The 19,353-nt window shown below is 37.8% G+C and overlaps 1 protein-coding gene across 1 annotated transcript; it reads left to right on the top strand.

Moving 5' to 3' along the window:
- Positions 1 to 1,812: 1,812 nt before the first annotated feature.
- Positions 1,813 to 17,784, top strand: mapk13 (mitogen-activated protein kinase 13). The gene is made up of 12 exons (XM_084721689.1): positions 1,813 to 2,037; positions 6,436 to 6,565; positions 6,657 to 6,715; positions 8,838 to 8,943; positions 9,845 to 9,874; positions 10,931 to 10,978; positions 11,651 to 11,765; positions 12,426 to 12,497; positions 14,120 to 14,199; positions 15,207 to 15,285; positions 16,831 to 17,004; positions 17,378 to 17,784. The coding sequence occupies exons 1-12, from the start codon at positions 1,925 to 1,927 to the stop codon at positions 17,461 to 17,463; spliced, it is 1,092 nt and encodes a 363-aa protein (XP_084577815.1). The 5' UTR covers positions 1,813 to 1,924; the 3' UTR covers positions 17,464 to 17,784.
- Positions 17,785 to 19,353: the final 1,569 nt, after the last annotated feature.

Genomic DNA, 19,353 nt, shown 5'->3' with positions numbered 1-19,353 from the left:
ATGCATCTCCACAGCTCCACAGAAATCTAATCTAGTCTTAATTCAGTGGAAAATGTAATTATAAGTAGTTGACACTTGCAGATCTGTCAGTGTCACAAATGAAAAGAAAAACACCATCACTGAATTTACAAGGTCAGTTTTTAAAAGACTGCCAACGGAGCAGCTCCTGGAAATGTATCTTGATGACACTGTTAGATTTCTGTGTTGATTTTCTGGATTTTCAGGTTTTCAGAGTGAACTGTTCTTTTCCACAAATGTTATGTTAAAATGACAGTCCAGGCAATACATGTTTTTTAAAATGTTTGTTCATGTCATAACACTAAAAACAGCATGACTCCCTCAGCAGTTATGACTGAAAAAGAAGGGGCCACAGTGACAGATCATTTATTCATTTGATAATGAACCTCCAGTGTACTTGTGTAGGCCTACACAGTCAAAATTTCAGGCTTAGTTTACATGATTTTGTCCATGCCTGTAAGTGTGAATGTCCTGCAGTCGCCTGCCATGATTCATTAACTTCTGGCAATGTACAGTAATTATTCATGACAAGTAACACCCACCATGTGTGGGTGGCAGCAAATCGACTCATATTGACATGTTGCAACAGGCAAGGCGTCTGATTTTTCACACTGAGGAGGATTTGTACGGTGTTTACATCATTTCGTTGTTTCCATACGGTGAATGAGGCTTTTTATAGTCAAATCTTTGTCTGCAAAGGAAAGACTACATGAGCCTACATGCTAAGAAGTCCTCCAGGCTACAATATGCTATTTACTGTACAAGAGTGAGCGTGTGTGTGCCGAGTCAAACCCACAAGAAACAGTCAGGTTTACACCGGAATTGTGGCGATGCTGCCTTCAAAATAAAATGTGGCTTCGCAAATACTAAGAATATTACCTTGTAACTTTTTAAAATGAATGTCACAAAGAGAATTTAATAAGCCAAGAAAAACATTTGCTAATTACATTTAGCTGGTAGTTTTCTTTTGCTTTAAAATACATTTTTTATAACATACAGTTACTCTTTGTTAGCATTAATAGCGACAGAAGTGAGAAAGAGGCAGGAAGAATGAAGCACTTTGCAATGCAATAAACTTTCTTAAACAGTTACATTTGTATTTGGGCAATAACTTATGACTTGTGTATTTTAAAAAATTTCTTTGCGTGGTCTGTTTTGATTTTGGCTGCGTAACTTGGTGTGTTGAAATCAACAAAACGTAATAAGTTTTGAATCATTCATTAAAAGAAAAAAAGGTCAGAAATATGTGACAAAATGCAGCTCATGAAAAAATACTTTTATACTTCCAAAACAAGTTTTCTTTTATTTGTTTGTTTTTTTCTCTAAATGTAACAGTAGATAGTTGCTGTGTCCTCTGTCTTCCTGGTGGGGAGCGGGCCTAACTACATGTGCAAGATAAGTATCATCACTCTAGCATGTTTCTGATTGGAAGAATAAGACTTGGTGCAACCGTCCCCTGTTGCAACTGTCCCCTGTCTACCCTGTAAAAATAAATCTGATTTGTTTTTTTAAAATGTTGCATTATTAGAATAAAGTCAAAATGTTAAGAACACAGTTTAAATACCATTTCAGCTTTATTCTGGACATGGTATTTCAGCTTAATTCTCAACATTTCAACTTCTCAAAATGCTAAACATATATATTTATCGAAATATTCTTCCTCTCTTTTTTCCTTAAGACGTATTTCGTGCTGTGCTTGTGCGTGTTAGCTTGCTGCTGTGTCAACCATAGATGTGGCGTTCACTCCCACGCGGACTTTATTTTGAAAAAGCCCTAACGGAAATAGTACTTGGTACGGTGTACTGTGTCGTACTTCAGCGGTGTTTTGCCTTACCTCCTGGAGAAGTGGCAGGCATACAGTACGGGAGGAGAAGTTATTTTCTAGCTTCGTCCTCTCCTCTTCATCATGGAGGCTCGGCCAGATTTCAACCGTGAAGAAATCAACAGCACGGTGTGGGAAGTCCCGGAGAAATACACACGACTCAAACAGATAGGCACCGGGGCGTACGGCTCCGTGTGGTGAGTGACCTGTCATTAATACTGAAGCCCGCATCAAGTGTGTATGTGTGTGTGTCGCAGTTGGGACTGGAGTGTGTGTGAACAGTGTTAAGTGTGAGGAGCCCAGCAGCAGTCATTAATGTTAGCTTAGAGTGGCTGCATGCAGCTTGTGGTGGGCCTGGCTTATGTCCTGTACTGTACACTGTAAACCAACACACTGTCAACACTGATGACACGGCTGCTAACTCATGTTAACAAGTTATAACACCTGACACAAGCTTATAACACATCTCAACATCACGGTTTAGCACGAACACTATCTGTCTACTGTATCTCATAACACGTACCTTGTGTTTATCTGCACAATAACAGAGGAGATGAGGCTGTTTCACAATCAGTATTAAAGATGGCCACTTTCCACTTTGATTTCTACACACATGGTACAGTAATACAACCCTGTGGAGACCATAGAAGCAGATCATGTCCAAATTACGTCATACCCATGCACATATACACATATATCAATTATATAACATTGTATTTTTTACATATCTCATGTGTCTACTACAGCTGCAGTGATTCTTCAATTAATCGATTAGGAATCCATTATTAAATTATGGGCAAGCTATGTTGATTATCAATTAATTGGTAAAACTTCTCTGATTCCACCTTCTTCAGCTTTTTAAATGTGAATATGTCCATTTGTCTTAACTGCTTAATGACAGAAACCTGAATATCTTTGGATTACAGGCAAATCTGAGGACGTCATCTTGTGCTTTTGGAATCAGTGTTAAACATTTTCCACAATTTTCTGACATTTTGTCGACCAAACAACTATTAGATTCATTGAGAAAATAATCAACAGATTAATCAGCAATGAAAATAGTTAGCCCTACTACGATACATGGTACAGAAATCACATTAGTTTGATGGATAGACGTACATACTGGGGGTTAAGTGTGAAGCCATAAGGGAAACACAACTTTAAGTTTCAATATGCTGACTTTCACAGCAGATACAGTAAATGTCCACTGGGTACACCCAACTTCATTCAGCATTATTGATTTACAGATACCATGTTGTTTATACAGCTGACAGTTTTTAGGTCACCTTAGGCTTCAGGTTTGGTAATAAATGTGTGATACATTATGTTTGTGATGTAATATATGATATGTCATTATTTATTGGTGATAAAGCTTTCTGAAAAAGCTGTGTATAAAAATCTATTTTAGTATCACACTATTAAATATTAGATGAACACAAGTCAGAACTTCACCAACCTAACCTAAGACATTTTTGACCCGCAAACAACCAAACACTAAGAATTTTTTAAAAATTGTAAGCGTAACTGTTACATTTTCTAAGAATAGTACTCAGTACTAATACTGTCAATACCAAATTCTCTTTATTTTAATTTATCTTTCCTAAAAAAACAAAACAAAAAAAATCTAAGATATTTAATCTGAAATATATCACAAGCAATCTTAAAGGACCAGTGTGTGGGATTTAGTTGCATCTAGCAGTGAGCCTGCAGATTCCAAACACCTCCTCTCACCTTTACCCTTCAAGCCTGTAGAAACTCCAGGGGAACCAGGAACCTCTGTAGATATTATCGGCTCATTCTAAGGGTGGAGATGTACTAGCTGTTTAACCACACATTTGCATTCGCATATGTGTAGCAGGGCTGCACAATTAACCACAATATTATCAAAATTTCAGTGTGGCCAAGTGCAATATGCAAATCACAGAAGCAGAATCAAATCACAGTTTTTTTGAAAAAGCAAAAGCATTATAATGAAGTACTGCACTGCTGCAGAGATGCCGTGGCCTAAAAATCTTCATCAGATGAAACAAAACATGTTTCTTTGGTACAAGAAATATCACATCTTTAAGATGTTAATGTATTTTTTTCATTAAAAATGAAAATTAGTAATGAAAAAATTATCATTCCCATTAATTATATCACACCTTGCAATCACAATTTCAGTCAAAATAATCGCAACATGACCTTTTTGCCATATCATGCAGCCTGAGGACGTGCCCTAGTGAGGCAGCCATGATGCATTTGGATACATAGGGGTGTGTAGGGGTGCGTATGCAAACGTGTAGTTTAAAGCAAGTATATCTCTGTCATAAAGTAACTAAAATACAACAATTCTTTTAGGTGACTATAGACTAATGAAAACATACTTATGAATATTACATTTCATTTTTGCTGTATTATGCCAATAGAGACCCCTAAATGTTACACACTAGACTTTAAAGTATTAAAGAAATGTAATAGTTTTAATCCTACAAATTTATGTAACTAAAATTCTCAGTAATGTCAATACTGTCAACTTTCTAAGAAACAGTACAATTCCAAGAAAATTTCGTCTAAAACAGTCATTCGCAAAGACTGGGTTGGGATCCACAGGTGGGTCACAGGAGATTTTATTTGGTTCCCAAAATAAATAAAAGACCATGGAAGAAATTCTGCAAATGTAAAAAGGAAGGACAAAACAAGAGCCTGTTAATTCTGCATAAAAGTACTTATTTTGTGTTGTTTAGGCTAAAATGTCCTTTTCTGGATCAGAAGAAATAAAAAAGAATGAGATGGTCTGTTAACTCAAAATAAATACATTTATTTCTCATTTATGAAGTTTTAACACGTATATATTTTCAATAACGTGTCGAGATAATGCAGGATAATGCGGAAATGGCAGGAAAATGGTCAGCAAAGGTCATTAATGCACTGAATATGGACAGTGAACTCTTCCCTTGAGTCGTGGGTCGTGATGGTTTGTCATTTTTAAAAATGGGTCCCCAGAAAAAAAAAAGTTTGGGAAACACTGGTTTAAAATATATCAGATTCAGGGCCTGTGATGAAATGTCCAGGGTGTACTGCACCACTCGCCCAGTGTCAGCTGAGATCGGCTCCAGCCCTCCTCCCTGCAGCGCTCCCAGTGATAAGTGGTCATAGATCATGAATGGATGGATGGATATCAGACTTGGTCTTAAAAATGCAATTTGTGTAATCAACTCATAACAACGCTACACCACGTGCACATTAGTCAGTCACAATCAGAACTCAATTTTTCACTTGTACTGCAGTAAAAAGAAATGCTCTGACATTATTTCAGTATCTGTTAGTTCTGTAACACATACCGTACATTATTGCACATTGTATAAATTGTAGCACCACAGATGGGATTATTTGTAATTCCAGGCGTTCAGAAAATTACTCACTGGATCATTGCCAGTTTTAGTATTAGGCCACAGCAAGTCTCCACTTTATTATTTAGCTCATGGAGGGTGTTTATAGATCTGTGCACTGACCAATGAGGCTTAGAGGGTAAAATTCTTACAGCCTTGGGAAGGGAAATAAAACTGTAAAAGTAAAATTACCATACAATACAATATGTGTAATCTGTCCTGCTAAACCCGAATAAGACAGTTCCTCTATAATCTGCAAACCACTAAATATCAATGTTTTCCTCCACTTTTCTTTTTCTTTATGTTTGTTCATTTGATTTTTTCCATTTTTTTCTTCTTTGTTATTTTTATTTTAATTTTGGTTGTCGGTTGTGATTCTACAGTAAAAAATATGGTGGTGTTCAGTTGACCACGTTGTACCTCTCCCATGTTCATCAATAAAAAATAGCTTTTATACAGTGAAAAAGTCAAAATGGTTTAACATCCATCATAGCAGACTGTGGTTCTTCTGTTGTTAGATCTGCAGATAGTAGCCTGCTAATTATGGTTACCATGGTTTTAAGCGTTTTATAGTGTGGGAGTTGTGGTCTGTTATAGATTAAAATGTCTGACCTTTAAAAGACGCACCATCTGATGAAATGGGATCAAGCCACCACCATTATCTGTAATTTTCTACAATTGCACATATCTCATAAACTGTCTTGTGGGAAACTGCAAAGATAGAAAAAGAAGGAAATAATAAAACAGAAGCATAATCATCTGTTCCATAGCTACTGTATTAGTGAGATGTACTGTATTTATTATAGATGTTTGTGAAATTGACTTTAATATCCTGCATTAGTGCACTGATGTTGTTCAAGGCACTATACACAAGTGGTGTGTGTAATGTGTGTTGGTGGATGTGCCTCCAAATAGCCTAACAAGCCTTTCCTCCCACGATTTAGTGCCCTGCAGATCACTGCAGACATGCACATCACGAGTTGCCAAACATTTACATGTTGATACTGAAGTAAACCACAGGCCCCCCTACTCAGTTAGAGAATGTCTCATGAACTGTTCCTCTGCATGCAAGACTTTCTAAGCGAGAGTGAAACCTCAAAATAGACCGTCATGTCATTTTCTGTCTGCACTGACTTCAAAAGCGGAAAATCATAGTGAAAGTAGAAGGCACGCACAGGCTCATAGTGCAGAGCTAACAACTTGTTGTTCCATTATTCACCACAGCTCAGCAATAAATGAAAAGACTAAAGAGAAAGTGGCCATCAAGAAGCTCCACAGGCCCTTCCAGTCAGAGATCTTTGCTAAGAGGGCCTACCGAGAGCTCCGGCTGCTCAAACACATGAAGCATGAAAATGTGAGTAGTTCCAGCTTCCTTTATCAGATTGTGCTCTTAACATGTGTTCTTGTTTTTAGTATTCATCACTTCGTTCTTTCATTCCAACCAGGTGATAGGACTCCTTGATGTGTTTACTCCTGCCTCAGGCCTTGATGACATACAGGACTTGTGAGTATTTTTCAGCATATTAGCAAAGCCCTCAGGCAGAGACAGACACACCTTTGATGAGCTGCAGGTTTAGTATTCACCTGAAGTAAAGTCTATAGGGCTGCAGAAAGCTCAGGGACGAGGATTGTTTTGTACTTTCCAGGTTAAAGTTCATCAGGTTATTGAGTTTGACATGTTTGTTGTGGTCTAATGTGCATCATGCCACCATTAAAGAGACAATTCACCCTAAAATCAAAAGTACAAATGTTCCCTCTGCCCTCGTCTGTAGTGCTATTTATCCATCTCAATAGTTTTGGTGTGACCTACCCTTTAATACCCATATTCAACCTTCTCACATTAGTATAATATTTAGGTGTCCACATACTTTTGGCCATATAGTGTACAATGGTGGACCGTAACAAAGTACATTTGAGTACTGTACTTGAGTACATTTTTTGAGTATCTGTACTTCACTTGATTATTTGTATTTTTTGGAAGCATATGACTTTCACTCCACTGCATTTAAAAGACAAACATTGTACTTTTGACTCCACTACATTTCTAGGAAGGTTGTTATTACTCGTTACTTTTAGGCTAAGCACAGGTTTGAAGTCAGCTGTTGCTCTCCTAAAATGCAATTGGCCACACGCTGTGTTCCTCACAGAAGGAAACCAATCACAGTACCCGTTCTCAACTGAGATTGATGTAAAAGCAGAAATACGTCATCCAGGCGCGCTCTGTAACAAGCACAAGCAAGCTCTTCCTCTTTCATTCAAACAAAACTCAATAATAGCAACGGCAGGAGAAAAATACCAAAAATACCAAAGTTACTGTTTGAATGGAACTAAAGTCTCTCTTTTGGTATTCATCTCATATGATGAATAACAGCCCAAAGCAGGGGTGTCCATTTACTGTATGCTATAATGTTTTTTGTTGTGGGTGCCACAGTAATTAAGATTTTATACAGAGACCAAAACCTACAAATCAAGTAAGAACTGAAGGTCTTGATGAAGGAACTCTTAATATGGAAAAATAAACCCATCATAAAACTTACCAGGTCAGTTAATAATGTACACAGCCTGACAGAGAGCTGAAGTTATCTGTGGTAAATATTTACTTCAGCGGCATGTGGATTTCAAATAAAAGAAGATTCATTTGATGCTAAGGAACAGATAGTCATTGTGGTTTTCAGTGAGGATTCAAAAATAAGTGATGGCTCTCTGTTGTGACCTTATTGCACTCAGAGTGTCAGAGAACCAGATTAGCCTAAATATGATTGGCTGAATCTAGATTTATGCCTCCTGACACAACATGAAGTACCACAAACACTAAAATACACAACTTAGCAGCAGGTCAAACTGACAGTTTTTAAGAAAATACATGAAAATACTGAATTTTACTGTATTAATTTTATAATTGAAAATTAAGTTTAGTGTGCTGGTAAGATGAATACATTGAACTGTAAACTTAAACTTGTGCAGCAGCAAATTAGGATGGTAGTGCAAAGAGGATTCATGTGTTGAAGCTGTATAAGCATGAGTGTTACATAAACATACACAAGAAGCCTAAGCTCCTTAATGAAAGTTAGAAAGGGGATGGATTACAGCATCAACAGGGTGTGGAAAATGATGGCTGACAGCTTTTTTGTCGCATACCATTTGTGATCAATGAACAAAGCTTTGTATACACTACGAATGACAATGATTAATCATTAATAGATTAATGACCTTTAGGAATTAAACTGAGAAAAAATATTTTAACCCATATTGAATGTTTTGTGTACCTCTTCTCCAGAGCTCACAGGTTTTGGTTCAGTCTACCTTGTTGGCACAGAAATGGCAGTGATTGCATTCATTTTCACATTGTTTTGTTTCACATAATTGCTCATGTGCTGCTAGTACTGTTTAAATAAAACTAGAACAAAAGACATGTTTTGTATCTAATTAATTATGAATGATTTGTTGATTATCGATTGTTAACATATTAAACTCTTATTTTCCAAATTTTGAAATCCTATATATGACGCCGACAGCTCAATAGATCTAATCATGATGTCCATCTCTTTTAATTCATTCCCTTGCTTGCTCCTCCTCTCTCTCTCTCTCTCTCTCTCTCTCTCTCTCTCTCTCTCTCTCTCTCTCAGCTACCTGGTGATGCCTTACATGTTTACTGACCTGTCGAAGGTGCGAGGTCATCTCTCAGAAGACAAAGTCCAGTTTCTTGTCTACCAGATGCTCTGCGGACTCAGGGTGAGCCGGGGAGGTCTACCTTACAGACACATACAACATTTATCATAAAGCATCATGAGAACATGAAGTATAATTAGAAGTAATTAAACTTCACTGAGTTGTTTCCAAGGTAATTGTCATTCCAAAATTATATGTATATTACAGAGAACTGTCTGCACGTTGATGACATGTATATCAGTACATATAATGCAGGGTGTGCTGGAGACTCAATCTTTCGTGCCTTAAATGAGTCATTAGAACACAAACTCCAGATGGATTTTATATATTATAGAATAGTAACGAGGTAGAAAAGGTTATTTAAAAAAAGGGAAACAAAGTTAGTTAGTAATAACTAATGATAATAACTAATAGGTTGTATTTGCTGCGTTCAAACATTATAGAACATTATAGGTTGCTCCCCTAAAGGTTCCTATAATGTCACTAAAGGTTCTGCAGTTGATATGAAATGCAGTGTAGAGACCTAGAGGGAAGTGGTCTCCGAAACGTTCCTGGAACAATCCCTGAAAGTCCATCCTGCTACCCTTTAAAGAACTCCATATCAAGACTGCCCGGAAGCACTACAAGGCAACATGTCTCGTGTTCTCAGAGCACTTTGGGAAAAAAAAAATTCTAGCTGGAATGGTATCCCTAAACATTCCCAGAATGTTCTGAATGTTCTTTGAAAGTCCACCAAATAACGTCCCCAATCTCTTTAAAGGATTACACCAGCGGGGACGTTCTCAGAACGTTCTGGGAATGTCTTCTAGCTAGGACTGCTAACAGGTATAACAGTGAAACCATTATGTAAACAAACATGTTAAAAATACACAGTATACCACAAATAAAATCCTAAGATATACATAAATTTTGGTGTGACTGCAATAAAATATCTGCTCTGAGCTCTGTTTCTCCCTTTTTGCAGTATATTCACAAGGCTGGAATCATCCACAGGGTAAGTGCAAGTCAAATGTTATTGAAGAAGAAAAAAAAAGGAAAACTACTTTCTTTTGGGTCTGTTGTTTAGTCTGCGGTAAATGTACCTTTACAAGCTGGTATTAAGAAACAGTAACGTGTGCGGTGGTTTGTACTGCACGTTATTCTGCCTCAGACGGCAGACGTGTACTTCTTCCCGTACTACAGACAGACATGGCAATGTTTGAATTTGTCATTGTTACTGAGTCAGATCAAACTCTGCCCCAACAGGTAGGATGAGTTCACTTGCCTCTGATGTCCAACTGCATGTCTAGAGCTGTTAGACCACACCCGTCAACACCAGTGCCAAGACTTATGGGAGTGTGTGTGTCTGGAGCAGGGAAAACCAATACAGCACTGTACATATCAGACAGATATTAATGGCATTGTACAATCAGCAACCTTTCATTATTAATATGGACTCATAGTACCAAAAGTATAAAGTAATTTCTTTTATTTTTATTGTCATCATTGTTTAAAGACATGTAGTAGCAGTTTGTGCAGGATTTCAACCTGAAAGATCTACTGTTAAATCTACTGTTTTCTTGTTTTCTTTGCAGGGAACGTTTTTCATCATGTTTAAATCATTACATATTCATGCTTTATGCTAATTATGAACTAAGCTGTTAGTGCGTGGTGGATGAGCTGTGAATATGTGTTTAACTGTGTGTTCATGTGTGTTTCGACTGTAGATAACATGGTTGTGCAAACTCTGTTAAAGAGTTACCCTGCTGTTACCCTCTAACTCAGTAAAGGTGTTATCAGGGTTTACTAACAGTGCCACAGTTATTACACATTATGTCACAGTGTTTTATGAATTACTCTGCAAATGCTGCAGTGTGTTTTCTGGTCAGCTCATAGTTGAGTCATATCATTGAATCCCTGTTTAAAATCTCCACAGTTACTTTAAAGGAAACAGCTGAGCCATGTTAGGTCACAGGGACTACAAGCACTAAGTCTCAGTACAAACTCTACCATTTACTGTTAATAACCATGTGCAATGAGTAACCATCACTCAGCTCATTCTCTTTTACAGGATCTGAAGCCTGGAAACTTGGCTGTGAACCAAGACTGTGAACTGAAGGTTTGTGCTTTGAAGGATCACACTAGAAAAACATGATGAACCTTAAATGAGAGGGCTGCTGCTGCAGCAGCAAAATAATAGGATTCAGCCAGTACAAAAAATGTAATAAAATACAGGATACATGTTGCAAAATTAGCTTTATAGAGGAAACTGCATATTGGCCTGACCAATACTGGGGAAAAAAAAACTGTCCAAATGAAACAGTAAACTTAAAAAGTTGCATATCGCACATAACATGTATGTCGATATTGATATAGATGATACACCTGTGATAATAATATCAGTCAAGCTCTACAGCATATATTATTGACTATAGCCTGATAAATATCATTCATATTATTGTATTGGTCTATGAAAACTTCTTTTTGAAGGAAAATTTTTACATTATTGTACAAGAGGAAAATATCCTGCCTCCATTACATATGTGAAGTGAAGTGTTGAGCTCATTTGAGGAATTATTGATATCAGAATTATTTTACTCCCTAATATCGTTATTGGCCCCAAAATCCAGTATCAGTCAGGTTCTATTATTGATGTATGCATGTATGTGATATATTTAGCACTTCATGATAAAATTCAACAACATCAAATAATAAATTAACTTGACAGGCATCTGTTATATGTAGAGTTTTTTGTTCCAGATTTTGATTTGCTCCTTTGCTCCTGTCGCAGATCCTGGACTTCGGGCTGGCTCGCAGTACTGACGCTGAGATGACGGGCTACGTGGTGACCCGTTGGTACCGGGCACCTGAGGTCATTCTGAACTGGATGCACTACACCCAGACTGGCAAGACAATCGTAGCTGTTACATATTCTTACCTCCGTCCTTGCTGTTGTCCCAGTACTGAGTCGGCCTGTCGGTGCTGTAACTGTAACTGTTTGCTGTTTGTCTTATGAAAACTCCACTCACTGGGATGTCTTTCTTTCAGCAGCGGCTTGTTTGGTACTTTATGGGTCAGCAGTTTTTTTTTTTTTTTATAATCCCGTCGTCGGTGCATGACATTTGAAGTAGCATGGGTGTCATTCTGACAATAAATCTTTTTCCCTTTAATCTGTTAGCAGTTGACACAGATGCGTCTGACAGCAGCCTGATAGTGCTGAGACTCAGTGACAGAGCTGTCACTGCAATGAAACTGGCTCTCCCAGGATTTATGCTCCTGTAGGAGATAGTGGTTTTTCATTTTGTAAACACCATCCACAGAAAGGAATTTAGCACAGAAAAGCAACCCTGGCAAGTTTATACCCTTCATAGGATTGTATACCTCAACAAGTTTTTACCGGTATAAACAGTACAATAGATCTCTCTCGTGAATAGGAACTTTTCTCGCGCGTATAAATGCCACTTTCCTCATTTCTGCTGCACTGGGCTAAACTTAAAACACTCTTTTTTGATGTGTGTTCTGCTCCGGTTCGTACTGATGTGTTTTGTCTTTGCTGTTTATTGTAGTGGACATCTGGTCTGTGGGCTGTATCATGGCAGAAATGATCAACGGAAAAACCCTGTTCAAAGGAAAAGACTGTATCCTTTTCATCTGCTCTGTCCGTTCACTGGACTTGTGACTTTTGAAGCCTGTGTGAGGTGAAATAATGACATGTTTTGGTATACAGACATGGAAATGTGCTGTATGACCCCTTTTACACTTTGCAGTGAAATGCGTTTTGGGTGATCAGATTGCAATCGGACAGTTCTTGACCACATGGAATTGAAGACATAAATCCAATCCGATTGGTCAAACCACCTCCGGAGGTGGTCAGATGCATTCTGATCACATTCAGCACAAGTGTAAATGCACATGTGTTTTCAATCCATATATAGAAAATATGTGCACAGGGGATTAGAGCTATTTAGCATTTCTCTTGCGCCATGCGTATTCAGTGAGTGGCGTGTGTGGCAGGAACGAGGATGATGCTCGCCACAGGGAGGGAGTTAACTTGTACTGAGTTTCTGTGAATATGTTGACGCTCTCACTCTGAAACTTTTTCTGGATTGGAATTTTTCAAAGGGCAAGTGAGCGTCTCTCACTCCTTCTCTAGATTGGGATCCTATCAGTGACTTTTATTTTGGGGGTGGCAGCTGGCCAGTTGTTTTTTCAGAGGGAGACATTTGGACCAGGACAAAAGAGACAAAGACAGTGACTTTGTTCAAGCTTTCAAAATTTTTAGTTTAGTACATTAAATAATAGCACAAAAAAACATTTGTTTCAGTGACATAGTATCAGCACCATATCATTGCAAGATCATTTTATTATTTATTTTATTATTTATCATTTTATTTTTATTGTAGACTCTTGGAATGGATGCCACATGAGGGGGTCCAACCTTAATGTTTCACGGCCCCTGTCCCCTCCATCCCCCCACACTCAGCCTTTTAAATGGCTTAAGATGATCTCTCCCTCACTGTAACTAACACAACCAACTTTATGCAAATGAATGCACAATGATGACTTATATATGCAATGAGTGTATGGCATCATCTGGTGACTTGTAGCGACCTCAGGAGCTGCTGCTAGTTCTTTTCATTGTAAAAGATTTGGAAATTCTGACCTCGATCGGATCTCAGTGTGGACACTGGAGACAGACATTAATAGCAGACACAAATGTTATTAGACTAAATCATGTCCAGAGACAATCTGGATATGAGATGCATTTTAATGCAAGGTGTAAAAGTGGTGTATGATTCTCATCAAGTTTTAATGTCACTTTATTAAATCAATGTAATCATAAAGGAGATTGAACGCTGCTTGATTACACAGTGACAGTTTTATTTGATAATGGTTCCGTAAATCAGGTGCAGATTGGAGCACTAAAGACAGTAACAGTATATTACATGCAGCAAAAGCAACTCGTTTCCTCAAACAACATCCAATCCAGCCACTACTGCTGCACTATATTACATATTACTTTTCCTACATGTTTTATACCAGCTTTTAATGATCTTTTTGCAGCTAATGCACTTAACTGATTTACTGCGCCTGCTAGCAAATAAAGCTGTCATCAGGTGGCTCTCAGTTTCCTTTATTATTCTATTTTATGGAGCTGCTTGGACGCCCTACTTTCTACTGCATTTGAGTGGACACTTGCTTATTGATCCATTGGGACATCCCAGGTTTAAAAGTCCTTGATTGTAACCCTCACTACCAGACATGGACCAGCTGACTCAGATTATGAAAGTGACTGGAGTACCTGGACCGGAGTTCGTACAGAAATTAGACAGTCAAGAGGTAGGGCAAATTATGCATGTCATAAATACACGTGTCATCAAACAAACTGACAGTTTGACTTAAATAGTTTTTTTAAATCACTGATCCCAGTGGCTGATATTTTACTAATATTCACCAACTTTAAAAGCTTTAATATGTAACATTTCAGTGTTAACATGTCTAAAAAACATTGATCATATGTCATTTATTTTGTTCAGTTGTGAACTTACATTATCCCAAATGTTTCCCAAAGCAGACAAAACCACAATTTATTCAAGGTAACAGTGTGTTTCCCGCTAGTTGCCATAACTTGCAGTAAATCACAAATGCTGGGACGTGGGATGCCTCATCTTTCTAAAATCCTTTAGAACAAGGCACACAGATCATTCACTGAAACCTTGGAAAATAACAGCAACAAGACTAAAGTCCCACTAGCAGCCCTCTGAGGTTGCAATATACCTTACATCCAACAAAAACAATATATTTAAGATGTTGCCATTCTGTAACATTTACCAGCTGTGGGAGTAATAAAATAAAAATTATCCTGAGGGTGGCACTAGAGGAAAAGTCAGGGTGTCAACCTAAAAAAAAAAAAAGTTGCAGGAAGGGGTCATGGAAAATCAAGTTATTTAAAGGGCTTGTGTGTGAGAGAAACGTCTGTCTTCTCTCCAGTATAATGGAATAAGATGGCACTCAGCTTAAAATACAAGTGAATTCAATTTAAATGAATTCAAAACCAGTGTCTCTTTCAAAAAAGCATGACCTTGTTACTCCAGACACTGTTTTGAGCAGTTTCATGTAGGAACTATTTTCTTTCTCATTGAAAAAACTGTCTTTGAAAATATACTAAAGTCGTTTATTGTAAGTGATCGCTTAAAATGCAAAGCTGTATAATTGGAATAATGCTAATACACACCCAGAGGTGAAATACAGGGTATGTGTGCAAAGTTGAACAGATGCAGTATGAGCTGTTGCTTTGATTTGCATTGCAGTCTTGTCAAATGTTTTATTTGCCTTTATTTCAACAGGCCAGAAATTATGTGAAGGCCCTTCCTCGCTATCCCAGAAAAGACTTCTCAACATTGTTCCCCAGAGCCAGTGCAAAGGGTGAGTTTAGACACAGCTCTTTCTTCAGGCTCGACCGGTCCACAAATTTTTATTATTACCTTTTTATCACACTGGAGACACATTTAGTCCCAGTGCAGTCTTTTACCGCTGTCCACTGTGCTGGTCCACCTCAGTAGTTGTGGATCAAACATTTGTTGTTGAAGTAATCATCTGTTTCATTTGCTTGAAATGTTCGTTTTATCACTTTTTTACTCTGAATGATGTGACACCATAGTAACTGTCCCTGTACCTGTATGATGTACCAGGAGGACATACCATTTTGGTTTTATGGTCACTTAGCAAAATTACAAAGAAGACATTTGGGACGTAAACAGAACGGTTCCCTGTTTGTTATATGAGGAGGTTCTTCTTCAGTCTTTTAGAACTTTTAGCACTTACAAGGGACGTTCCCGTTTGATTTCTGTTGGTCACAATACAACTTTCTATTAGAATATAGAACACATTTTATTTGCCATTTCATTGTAGTACAGTAACTTTACAGTTTTGATGATGCTAGATGGAAAGTAAATTAATATTTCTGTAGAGAAAATCCAAAACAAAAGTCAGTATCATGCTTTTAACTTAGATTATGTTACTTCTAGTAAGGTTTGAGGATATTAAGTCCAGCAGTATAAACAGAAATGCTGTATTTTATGTGCATACGTCTACCACATCAACATTTAGTTTACATGTTCAATTCCCAGTTTCTTCCATCCTCAAGAACATGGATATTAGAGACAGTTCTCCTGTCACGTCAGGCTTAGAACTGGAGTTTGTCCCCAGTTGTAGTGACTGCTCGCTGCTCCTAACACAAAGGCTGGGCTCAGCCCCATGAAGATTGATGAAGGATAACTTGTAAACATTTTTAGGTCTCATAAAGCTGCTATAATGTAATGTAATGTGCTGAAAACATCCTGGGAACATGATGGAAGGACTTAAATAGGACCAAAAAAGAACACAGTTATGTCTCACATCTCAAGTCTTCAAGTTAAGGACCACAAAATACTTAGATTTCACTTATTTATTTGGCCCACACTAAACAAACACAGAGCCTTCATCAGTACATTGGCCATATAGATGTTAAGTTTGGTAATATGTGTTTGTCTATTGTGATGTGAGCTGAGTAAATACGTGAAATGTGAATATTTTGACTTCAAGACTGGAGATATGCTACCTTTTAAATTTTTTGGAATATGCTCACTGGATTTTGGGTTTAGCACTCCAGTGAGAATCCCATTGTTGAAACACAACCTCCTATTCAAAATAAAGAACATTATTGATTGGCCCCCTAAAGGTTCCTGTAATGTCACTAAACGATACACAAACATTATGGTTATACAGTGTAGAGACATAGAGAGAATGTCTTATAGTTATAACGTCCCCCTACCTTTTAAAGAACCTCACACTGTGACCATCTGGGAATGTTCTGGGAACATTACAAGGCGAAATCCTTGGATGTGGATATTGAAATGTAAAAATTTGTATAATTTGGTTTTTATGTTTGATCAAATTGTTGCTTTTTTCTGTACTTCTGGCCGTTTGCAGGTATCGACCTGCTGGAGAAGATGCTGGTTCTGGATGGAGATGAGAGGCCCACAGCTGAACTAGCTCTGGAGCACCCGTATTTCGACAGCCTGAGGGACCCTGACGACTTTCCTGAGCCTTTGCCATATGATGACAGCCATGACAACGCCACATTGTCCCTGGATGAGTGGAAGCGTAAGTGAAAAACAATAAGCAAACACTATCGAAAGAAATTGCTATAATATACTGCATAGTCTCACTTTACACAATTTTTGTAAAAGTGGCCTTTTACAGAATGTAGACAGACATTGTTTTTCTGTGCTGTTATATGAGAAAAGACACTTGACAGCACTTGACAATGTCTTATAGTGGATCCTGTTTACCTTGTTGGCCATGTTGGATGATTGACTACACAGAAATTCTGTTGCAGGGCTTCTGTTAATGTGGTAATTAATAATTAATGTTAAAATGCCAATATGCCTTTAATGGCTTTCTGTTTAAATGATTATTGGAGTTGTGGACATGCAGCACATGCAGAAAACAAATGGTTTTCCACTTTCACCCACAGGGTTATGTTTCAAAGAGGTGAAAAGCTTTGTGCCGTTCCCAAGGCGGGACTCCAAGAGGAAAAACACCCTGACTATGTCTCCGTGACCGGATGAATGTCTCATAACTACTGATGCCCCAAACCTACACAGCATACAGCCAATGGTGCCCTTGTATATTCCAACCATGGATTCACTCTATTTCTTTTACCCTGGATATGTTGAGACATTATATCAGTGTTCAGAGTGAAAACTGACACACCTTTTTTTTCTTTTTTAGTCACGTGCAATTGTTCCCTAAGTGTAGATTACTCTCCATGTTACACATTTCCTATCAATGGATTGCCTTGCAAGTTTATTGTGACCAACTGTCACAGGGTTTACTGTAAGATTTACTGTAATATTGTTTTACAATTAAAGAATAAGACAAGATGTGTATGAAGTTTTGTTTCTGCAGCAAATAGTAAATGTTGCTGCCCAAGAAAGACTATACCAACAGATTATTTGATATAGGGTTGGATGAGGCACCTATTGATAGTCAGTGCATTAACTACAGTAGATGACGGCCAGCACATCGCTAGTTTGGAGAACCAAAGATGAGTACCAGTATGGATGCTGAGCAATGAACTGCTTTGGACAAGGTCAGCAACAAAAGGTATTTTACACACTTAAAAGGGACCACCTAAAAAAAACAATATGAGGTTAAATAAATGTTATATTTAAAATATTTGCCATCAGACATCCTTTTCCATTAGGAAACAACCATTACATAAGATACATATGGGTTTCTGTAAACAAACCACACTCTTTTGGCAAAATCAGTCATTTTACTTCAGAGAATATGAGAGTTGTTGGTCTGCCATTAGTTTTTTGTATTATTGTATGACTTTGGTGAATCCAAACTATCCCTTTAAACCACTGAAGTCGCACAATAACAGAAACAAATGAATAGATCGAGGCAGTGGTAGATGAGCAACTTCTGTGTTCTGCGAGGTAAAATTACTGTTTTTGCCAAAAGAGTGTGGTTGGTGTGGAGAGAGCAATATTCGTCTCAGGTAACGGCTATGTCCATTCTGAAAAGGCTGTGTAAAAGTGCACTAAAGTGATGAAAATATTCAAAATATAGCATACGCTTAATATTTTTTGGGTGGGTCGTTTTTAAGTGGCTAAAATACCCTGTTGCAGACACACACTACAGCAGTACACTGCTTAGCTTCAGAGGCACCCCTCTCTACTCCAAACTGGGGAGTGCAAACCACCATCTACTGCAGGTAACACACTGATTTTCAATAAATACCTCATACAACCCCACATCAAATAATCCAAAGTATTACTATAATTAGAATGATTAGCAAGAGACAAAGTCTGAATTTTGCCAGTGAATGATCTGAAACCAACTAACCAACAAAGATCCCAAAAAGATTAGACATTACTGTGTGAATGTGCAATATGTCACCAGTGTCAGGTGGAATATGTGACTATGATGGTGTGTGTGCATGATGCTTATATCACTTTGTGTTTTCATACTTCACTACTGTCATGTCTGCCATGCTGTATATATCATAACTTCACACTTGCACATAATTATAAGCCCAGCTGTTGTGGATATTTCCAGTAAGTAGCAGCTTCTTAATATGAAAGGTTATTCTGTTTACTTAAGTGTGTCATCTATTTGATTGGGGATCCTGCACTGGACATATTGCTGCTGATGAGACTCATTTTAACTATGTTATACAAATATGACAAAGTACTGTTGCTATTTCTCTGAGTATGAATGTGTGTGCATGTGTGTATATGAATAGAATAAACAATTCAATCTATGGGCCTTGCATGTGTGTGCACATGTTTGTGTACATGAGGTGACCGGAGTCAGGTTTCCACTCCAGTGAAAACTGTCCAGGTGTAGTTCAGAGCTCTGTTTTAAAAATGTCTTGTTTGGATTAAAAATTACACATTTAGAATGCATAAACCTGCAGTGAGATCCACACAGACTATGATC

This window comes from Lutjanus erythropterus, chromosome 6, assembly GCF_056507025.1.
Source record: "Lutjanus erythropterus isolate fLutEry1 chromosome 6, fLutEry1.hap2, whole genome shotgun sequence".
NCBI classification, from domain to species: domain Eukaryota; kingdom Metazoa; phylum Chordata; class Actinopteri; order Lutjaniformes; family Lutjanidae; genus Lutjanus; species Lutjanus erythropterus.
This window is presented reverse-complemented; position numbering and strand designations above follow the sequence as displayed.

Bases quoted from the DNA above. Each gene is read 5' to 3' on its own strand.
- mapk13 (XM_084721689.1), top strand. From the start codon at position 1,925: ATGGAGGCTCGGCCAGATTTCAACCGTGAAGAAATCAACAGCACGGTG. The intron at 6,566-6,656 runs GTGAGTAGTTCC...CATTCCAACCAG, and splicing joins AACACATGAAGCATGAAAAT to GTGATAGGACTCCTTGATGT. The intron at 12,498-14,119 runs GTATCCTTTTCA...CCTCACTACCAG, and splicing joins CCTGTTCAAAGGAAAAGACT to ACATGGACCAGCTGACTCAG.